The sequence below is a fragment of the Neolamprologus multifasciatus genome, chromosome 11, assembly GCF_963576455.1.
Source record: "Neolamprologus multifasciatus chromosome 11, fNeoMul1.2, whole genome shotgun sequence".
Lineage (NCBI taxonomy): Eukaryota > Metazoa > Chordata > Actinopteri > Cichliformes > Cichlidae > Neolamprologus > Neolamprologus multifasciatus.
This window is the reverse complement of record NC_140449.1, coordinates 2870251-2880068: the sequence shown is the minus strand read 5'-3', so window position 1 is coordinate 2880068 and position 9818 is coordinate 2870251. Positions and strand designations below refer to the sequence as shown.

Genomic DNA, 9818 nt, shown 5'->3' with positions numbered 1-9818 from the left:
TTCATAAACTTGCAGACTTGAGTGTATAAGTCTGATCTTTGAATAAATGCAGACCAAACCGTTGTTGTTTGTTTACTTCCACAGCACGTCTTATAGAATTAACCGGAGTCATCAGAAACAGCAGAGAGCAGACATGTCTCAAGTCTCATGACAGAAGAATTACAAAATGCTTTTTGAAATAAAGTGGAATTCAAAAATGCAGATTTTATTCTACAATTCATTATTTAAGCACAGAAGTCTTTATTTCCATCTGCATGGCTCGTGTGCTCCTCCATACCTTCCAAGCCAAAGACTGGAAAATATGGTGAAGCAAATCTTCCCTTTGGCTTCACCTGCACAGGTGCTGAGGTAGGTCTCCCTGCAAGATTGGTTTTCCCTGCGTCGGGAGCAGCGCTGGGCTGTTTAAATCACAAACAGGATCCCACATTCTTGATTTTTAGTTCAAACACTTGTTGTAATGACTAACTACTCCTGACATGTTGGAGATGTTTGCTCTTTATACAGTAAAGTTACAGGATACAAATAACATCAGGCTGATCCTGCAGCGATTTTGTGTTTAAACCCATTTTGCACAGAGAGACATTTTTGAAAAATGTATTGACGTTGCGTGACGAACTCTGTATTCTTCGTCCACATGGAAACGCAAAAAAGGAGTTTTAAAAATCTCAGTTTTCGGTGATTCGAAACGCCGTTTACGTGGATGAAACAGCTGCGTGTTCAAAATCACCCGTGTAGGTGCGGACGTAAAAGAAAACTGTCAAGAAATGTCAAAACAAACACTACTGTTATTACTATTATTTAAAATGTAATTAAACAGAAATGTTCGTTACATGTAAAAGCAGTTTGCTTATGTTGTAATATAAGATTGTTTAGTCCCTTCAGGCCTCTGGTTACTGAGCCATCAGGTGCAGCAAGACCAGAGAAAAGACTGATGTGAGATACTCTGGATCAGATCCCAGTAACCACGTCTGAGATGAGCAGCCGGTCACAGGAGAGTGAGGAACAAGCCTGGATAGTTCAGTGAACATGTTACTGAGAGGGAGGATCAAGTCCTCACTAACAGGCCCCAAACTCAGAGCAATGGGTCAGTGCAATGGAAGAGGACACAACAACACACTTACTTTAACCACAGTGGGGGGTAGATGGGTGCTCGCAGTCATAAACAATGATGACGGATCAGAAAAATACACGGCACGATATGTTGCTAAAGGATAGAGTCAGACGATGGGTGTAGATTATGAAGAAACATGACACATGACGTGACTGGTGTCAGGGCGTTGGTGCAAAAGGCAGCACAAGAAAACATCGTCTTACATGAGATGGATGTTAAAGCTGCACCGATGGATTGTGAGGTATTCATGATACAATCAGACGGTCATGACGTGAAATCTGACACAAATTAAAAATGGTGAAAACAATCAGGCAGAAATTGGAACATGAATATCTGAGTGAGAGAAACTTCTGCTGACCGTTGTGTTTACACAAAGATGGCAGGAAATAAGAAGGTGAAGGTTTCCATAATGTGGGTAGATGACCTGATCATGGCTGCCAGCGACAAACGTGAACTGACTGGTGTGAAGAAAAGCAGCAAAATTCAAAATGAAGGATTTGGGTAAACTGAGAGATAAATGTGTAAAAATGTCACAGAAACAATGTGTGGAAGAAATACTTGAAAGGTTCAACATGCAGGACTGCAATGCTAGGCCGACACCCTGTGAGCAACAACTGAAGTACGCAGAGAGGCAGTGGGCCGTCTGATCGATGTGGCCACAGTCAGTAAACTTTCACAGTACTCCACCAACTGAAGACCAACGGACTGCAGTAAAACATGAACTAAGATATCTGAGGGGGCATCTGAGACAGACGTGTTACAGGAAATGTGATAACGAGGAACTCAGGTTTTACAGTGATGCTGATTGGACAGCTGATGTCACAGACTGATGTACAACTAGTTATTGTTTAAGTCTGGCTGTAAATGGTCATTGATTACATGGAAAACCCAAAAACAACCTACTGTTGCATTATCTACCCGTGAAGCTGAGTACACGGCTTTAGCAGCAAACCTACAGGAGTGTTAAGAGGTTGGACAGAAACGTGCGCCGCCAAAGGTTTATGAACATAACCAGGGTGCCACGGCGCCACGGCGCCACGGCGCTGGCTGTAAACATGTTGACAGCATGAGTTTGTGAGGTCAACTGTGAGTGAAGGAAAAATAACTTCAGATTATCATCCATGGTGACAGATGTAATGACAAAACCTACAACAAAAAGTCGTTTAATTTTGAAAAATGTGTGTTTGGACATTAACCCGGTACACGAACATGTACACAGTACTGCATGAGATGCAGAGAGGTGTAAGAAGAAACTCCCAGTGCATCATGGGAATCCTCCGGGATTACTAATTACGTCACATCTGGGGAGACAGGCCTGGAGGGCCGGTGTCCTGCAGGTTTGTGTGTCTGTGTGACGAGATGCAATTTCACAAAACAAATGTGGTTGTTTTTGTTGTTGTCGTTTGTTTTTTAAACAGAGACGAGGTTTTTCTGTCACACTTGCTGATGACTGACGCGTTGGATTAGCAGCACCTTAAAAGCAGGGCAGCAGCACATACAGAGGTTTTTATTGGACTCCTGTGAAACTGACTTTACATTTCTACAAAGTGAAAAATCACTTTTCATACTCATTGCAATAAATAGTTACAACTTCTGTGCTTTAAGCCACGTCTACACTACAAGTCATACGTTTGTCACACATCACTTTGAAGTGCAGCCCGGTGAACGTTGCAGGCTGTGCAGGTTTCCTTCACTTGTGCTCTTAGAGTTCTCTAAACATTTCCTTGAGAAAGCATTTGCAGAAAAACGTCTGTGTGATGTCCAGTACATGTGCTTATTTTCTGCTGAACAGCATCAAGTAGTTGTCACACATGGACAAAAACGTGTAAATGTGGAGGTCAGCTCTTCCAGTCCCAGGGGACACACAGGTCTCCATCTTGCATGACAGAGTAGAAGTGAGAAACACAGATCTGGAGGCCCTGCATGTGGGGGGAGCGCTGCTCCAACAGTCTCTCACAGCATCGGATCATCTGGGCCGGGCTGACGCTGGGCTCCTTAGACAAGCTCCTCAGAGACAGAGTCTCCAGACACAGCTTCACCACAGCCTCCTCCTCCGCCTGCAGTCTGCACACAAACAGGAGAGTGACAAAGTCAACATACAGAACAGGATTCTTAATCAGCACAGATATCAAAACTCTCAGGCTGCGTTCACTCTGCAGGTCTTGATGCTCAATTCTGATTTTTTGATCAAATCAGATTTTTTTTGTCTGCTCGTTCACACTACAAATAAAATGTGACAGCAAACGCGCTCTAGTGTGAACGCTCAAAGCGGCCGCATGCACAAAAGAAGACGTCACACACAACGCGCTCTGTTTAGACCCAGAGCAACAGTATTGTTTGACTGATGACCTTAATATAAAGACTTCGGACTTCATGTTTCCCAAGTTTTGCTTTAAGTTATTTTGTTATTTACATAATAATGTAAATAACCTAATAATGATCCTTATTGCTGTTTTAGAGGAGCGCTGCTTCAAAGGATAGTTGCAGATTTCTGTCAGAATCTGCAGATTATACAGAACAAATAAAATGTTCACGTTTCTCCAACGTTGTCTTCCCAGCAGGTTCACCGGATGGGCAGGAAGCGTTCGCGATGTCTTCTCCGGCGCTGATAATTGGCGTCTGTCTTGTGTCGGTGACGTAAAAGATTTAATGTGACATGACCACCAAACAGCAGCTTTCTAAAACATCAGATATGTATCGGATTCAGAACCACATACGAAAGTGACCCAGATCAGATTTGAAAATATTGGATTTGTGCCGTTCACACTGTCACACCATGATTGGATAGATGGGTCACAGAGGGTCAGAAAAGTCGGATTTGATGCGCTTTCGCCTGCAGTGTGAACGTAGCCTCTCCAACGAGTGAGCTCCTCCCTCTGTCTGGAAGCCACAGCCCAGCCACTCTTCAAAGGAGACTAGTTTCTGACACTTATATCTTATATCAGCCTCATTCTTTTAGAGCTTGTGACCGACGGTAGGAACATGTTGTTGTATTAGTTTGTATTAGTGTTACCATGATTGAACTCTGCTAGAGCTGCTTCAGCACTGTGACTGATCACTGCCGTCACATATTCATTTACTGGTGTCCTGGATTGTTGAGTACCTGACAGGAAGACCACAATATGTGCGTCTCCCACAGTGTGTGTCTGACAAAGTAATCAGCACCACAGAGGCACCACAGGGGACTGTCCTCTTCCTCTTCACCCTCTACACCACAGACTTCAGCCACTGCACAGAGACCTCCATCTTCAGAGGTTTCCTGATGACTCTGCGGTGGTTGGATGCATCAGCAGGGATGATGGGACAGAGCGCCGGGCTGTGGTCAACTCCTTTGTCACGTGAGCAGAATCATCTGCAGCTCAACGTGGCAAAGACCAAGGAAGGAAACACTTGACCCCTGTTTCAATCCAGGGGTCAGTGTGGACACTGTGGAGGACTATAAATGCCTCAGAGTGCACACAGACAATAAACTGGACTGCATTAAAACACCACAGCACTTTACAGGAAGGGCCAGAGTCGACTCTATGTTCTGAGGCGACTGAGGTCCTTCAACATCTGCTGGACAATGATCAGGATTTTCTACGAGTCTGTTGTAGTCAGTGTGATCCTCTACGCTGTTGCATGCTGGGGGAGCAGGCTGAGGGTCTCTGACGCCAACAGACTCGATAAACTGATCACAAGGCCAGTAATGCTGTGGGGGCGGAGCTGGACTCTCTTAGGGTGGTGTTGGAGAGGCGGATGTTGTCCAAGATAAAGACAATCATGGACAACACCTCCCACCCACTGCATGACGTACTGGCTAGTCAAGCGAGCGCGCTCAGTGAGAGACTGAGATTACCCATGATGCACCACTGAACGACACAGGAAGTCATTCCTGCCCGTGGCTCCCCGTACAACTCCTCCATCTAACACACTGAACACTGCAGTAGTTACACCGTGTTTACACTCTTTTCTGCTCTAATGTTCTTGATATTTATTACCTGGTGACGTGTATATATTGTGCTGTTCCTCTCATCTTAACATATTGTGTTGATAAATAGTCTAGTTGGTTTTTGTTACTTTACTGGAGCAACTGTACCCACATAATTTCCGTCGGTATTAACCCTTTAAGACCTACCATAGAACCAAGTCCGCCAGAGCTTATATTATATTTTTACATGCTGTGGAGCCATTTTTGGGAGCATTTCAAGTTGCTATACATCAATACAACCATTATAGCCCAGATTTTAATAATATGTCTGCATTAAGTGCATAGTAATTACATAAATTGCAAAAAAGTGCAATAAACTACAAAAAAATTGAAAATCGTTTTTGTTTTTTAACATATATTTCTAGTTAGAGAAATTTAAGAGGCTTATCCCTCAAAACTGTAAATACAAAAAAGTTGCACAAAATAGTTTCCCACCACAGGAAATTTATTTTGTCTTCATAGTTTTATTTTTGAAATACACCAATTTTTATATACTGCAGGAAAAACGAAAATAAATATTATGATGCAAATTTGCAAAAAAGCAGCATATGCATCAAAATAAACTATTTCCAGCAGTGCAATATGAGTCCTAAGCATCCCAGAAATGACACAGAAAGTCATAAAGTCAAACATAACTTTTAAAAACACCAGTATAGGCTCATGAGGCCCTGATAGTAAAAAACTACATTTCCGCGGAAATGACGTCACTTCCTGTTTCGGGCAGGTCATGGCGGACATGCGAAAGCTCGCGCTGATGGACGTAGGAAGTGTTACGAACAGCTGATCGGATCTGCAAAGCGTGTTTCTGGAATATGATGTTTTTGTTGCTGCAAGTGCTTTTTATGCAGTTTTTGCAAAGTTATATGTGGAAGGAAACTGTGACCGAGGACAAGCTGATGGCATAAGATGTAAGTACAACTCCTCCGGTTTCATATGCAAAAAAAATTATTGCGCTAGCTCACGTGGTTGCAGAGCTACCGGGATTTAAAAATAGTTACGCAAAACAGAGCGTGCCGCTCCGACCGGCTTTAAAGGGTTAATAAAGTATTCTGATTCTGATTGATTAAGCAACAAGATCTCAAACTCTAACAGTAAACACAGTGACTGAATATACTAAAAATAAAAACTAGTAATTTTAATCAACACAGTCTAGTTAAACTTGGGCAGTTGTAGGTGTGGTGAACGTTTCAACGTTTTTGAAATTGTTTTTGCAAACATGCTAGCATCTTGTAAGAGAGGAAAAATACTAAATATGATCTAAAATATAAAAAGACCCCCTCAAAGAAAAACAGCTGCAAACAGACAGACTACATCACACTCACTGGTTTTTGCGCTGGATGCGCCGTCGGGCTTCAGGGGCGTGGTTCTGAAGGAAGACCTGTAGTGCAGGAAGATCACATTTGATGGGAATAATGAAGTGTCCCATCTCATGAAGACTGGGGCTGGAGCGGTCACTGGAAGAGACACAACCATTAAGTCAACTGCACGTGCTCGTGATGGTCGGTGGTTAAAAGGGTTTCGTACTTTTCCAGCAACATGGTGAGGCCCTGCAGACTCCGGGGGTGCAGACGGAGGTGGTGGGACATTAGACGCTTGTGGAAGGTGTTTAGGGAGCTGTAGTGCTCAGCTATGGGCTGAACTGGTCCCAGTCTGTCCATGTGCACCACTTGGGTTCCACCCAGGAGGAGGCTGATCCTCTCCTTCAGCCAGTGTGTCTGTTGCTGCAGGCTGCGATAGCCGGGCAGCTGCTCGAAAAGCTGGAGGCACACAGCAGGGGTCAGGAAACAAAAGGCAGCACAGAGACTACACATGGCAGCAGGAGAGCCACAGCTGCATTACTTTAGTCCACTGATGGTGAACATCCATGGTTCCCAGCATGACGTGTCCAGAGGCATTCATCCCCGACTGGTCGGCGAACACAACCGTATGTCCTGGTAAGAAGACGGAGGGCGTTAAAACTGGTCTACACATCTACACTTGGACGCAGTGGCAACGCTCCCAAAATGATGAGATACCCACTCTTTCCACAGAAACAGGTCTCTAGGATATGATCACTGTCTGAAAACACATCAGAGGTCGATGTGACAACCTCACGCTGATGGAGGACGTGACTTTGTTTGGTCAAACAGTGTTTGATTGAAATAATCGTGCTAAAACAAGAGTTTATGTTCTTTAATACAGTAAATCATCTCTAATGACCAAAGATATTCATCAGAGTCTTACTGATGAATGAGTGACGCAGTTTGAGGATGATTCGACAGATCAGGATGTGAAGGATAAGAAACGTGTCTCCAGCCCATCGTTATGGTTACGTTGTATTTGCTCAGCACAGAATCATAATATAAATGTGATTGTGATGCTTAACTGCTTGGAAACTGATCAGAATATAACCAGTTATAAGTTTGACCATCACAACTAATAAGAAAATATCATCTCTGACATGATTCTGATAAAAAGGACCTCACTGAGACGTCGTACAGAGTGGCCTGTTCGGGCAAAGATGGCCTTGGTGTGTGTGTGTGTGTCATTTTAAAACAAGTTATATATTGATTAACAAACCACAAGCCAGTTTTGGAGGCCGTGGACTGGAGGGCCAGGTCCTCTGCCTGCCACCCAATCAAGTAAGCACCAAACCCCTACGGCCCTCCTGTGGATGGTGAGCCCACAGGAGGAGGGAACCGTGTCGCTATTCCTAGATGTGCCCGGCCAAGAAACCCCTGAATTGTTCCCCTACAGGTTGGGGAACTTGAGTGGAACACAAGACTGACAGACAGTTCCTATCGTCGGTCACAAGCTCTAAAAGAACGAGGCTGATATAAGATATAAGTGTCAGAAACTAGTCTCCTTTGAAGAGTGGCTGGGCTGTGCCTTCCAGACAGAGGGAGGAGCTCACTCGTTGGAGAGGCTACGTTCACACTGCAGGCGAAAGCGCATCAAATCCGATTTTTCTGACCCTCTGTGACCCATCTATCTGATCATGGTGTGACAGTGTGAACGGCACAAATCCGATATTTTCAAATCTGATCTGGGTCACTTTCGTATGTGGTGCTGAATCCGATACATATCTGATGTTTCAGAAAGCGGCTGTTTGATGGTCATGTCACATTAAATCTTTTACGTCACCGACACAAGACAGACGCCAATTATCAGCGCCGGAGAAGACATCGTGAACGCTTCCTGTCCATCCAGTGAAACTGTTGGGAAGACAACGTTGGAGAAACGTGAACATTTTATTTGTTCTGTATAATCTGCAGATTCTGACAGAAATCTGCAACTATCCTTTGAAGCAGCGCTCCTCTAAAACAGCAATAAGGATCATTATTAGGTTATTTACATTATTATGTAAATAACCTAATAACCTGACTGCAGGTTATTTACATTATTATGTAAATAACTTAAAGCAAAACTTGGGAAACATAAAGTCTGAAGTCTTTATATTAAGACCATCAGTCAAACATACTGTTGGTCTGGGTCTAAACAGAGCGCGTTGTGTGTGACGTCTTCTTTTGCGAATGCGGCCGCTTTGAGCGTTCACACTGGAGCGTGTTTGCTGTCACATTTTATTTGTAGTGTGAACGAGCAGACAAAAAAATCAGATTTGATCAAAAAATCTGAATTGAGCATCAAGACCTGCAGAGTGAAGTGAAGTGAAGTGTCGCTGTTCCTGCAGACAGACTGAGCCTGTCGAGGTGGTTCAGCCACCTGAGATCTAGGTGAGGTGGTCAAACAGCGTTATAAAAAGAAGAAGTGAGGAAAGTGTTCTAATGTAGTGAGTTAAAACGAGATCATGTAGGAATCAAAACTAAATGTCATGACTCTGTGTTCAATTTATTTGGCTCATGTGAATGATCTCCAGTCCAAAGTTCATGTGAGTGAGGTAACGATAAACACTGCTGAAGTACAGCAGCATTAACTGAATGAGGCATGAAGTATAACAAAAATGTAACAAAAATGTAACAAAAATGTGATGAAGTTCTTTTAAAGTTTCAATTTTGTTTTAAACCATGGTGAAGTATGGTGACAGGGGGGGGTGGGCTAGAGATCAGCTGATTCAATGTCACAACGGGGGAGGCCAGACGCCATCTCAGAAGGTGTGACGCAGGAAGAAAACCGAGAACAAAGTGCGATGTTGCTTTCCTGGTAGACGATTACTATCAGCGTGACACAGAGTCCACTTCAGGCCTCGATGTGCCCGTTTAGCTCACAGCAGGTAGTTTAGATAGTTCACGTATTGGACTCTGTTCATCTGGATGTTTTCAGTGGGAGAAACGTTTCATTCGATGACTCTTTCAGTCTCAGCTGACTGCAGGTTTCCGCCTTATAAACAGCCATTCCCCAACTCTCTGTGAGTGGGACTCATGGCCATTGATCAGTGGCTGTTGATCAATGGTCATGAGAATTTGCATATTAATGATGAAGGAACTGACCTCCCAGCCCATTGTTCCTTCAGTGGTGCTGGTTTCAGTCATTGTACAAATGTCCTGTTTATAAGGTTGGAAACCTGCAGTCATCACATCAACATCACTCAAAGGCTTCTTATAGGTTACTACTCTTAGAAACTAACAGATGCTTGGGGCCTAATTTTCAGAGCCACTACATTTAACCCAGTTAGTTACCAAGTGCACAGATTTCGAGGAGAGCTGCTTACAGAAGGCTGAGTTCAAAGACACCTTCAAAATCAATGAGGTGGAAGGTTAGTCCAATTTTGCCCCCTTATGTTCGTGTAGGCATGCCTGA

General features: G+C 43.7%; 1 protein-coding gene across 5 annotated transcripts in view; it reads right to left on the bottom strand.

Moving 5' to 3' along the window:
- Positions 1-1138: 1138 nt before the first annotated feature.
- The window catches only part of tcaim (T cell activation inhibitor, mitochondrial), a 25238-nt gene continuing 16558 nt past the window's right edge, over positions 1139-9818 (bottom strand). For all 5 annotated transcript variants that reach the window (XM_085176725.1, XM_085176722.1, XM_085176724.1 and 2 more), the window contains 4 exons: positions 6921-7012; positions 6606-6838; positions 6404-6535; positions 1139-3175 (listed from right to left, as the gene is read on the bottom strand). In XM_085176725.1, coding sequence (XP_085032851.1) covers positions 2950-3175; positions 6404-6535; positions 6606-6838; positions 6921-7012 — 683 coding nt within the window. In that variant the 3' untranslated portion in view covers positions 1139-2949. The remainder of the gene's footprint in view (positions 3176-6403; positions 6536-6605; positions 6839-6920; positions 7013-9818) is intronic.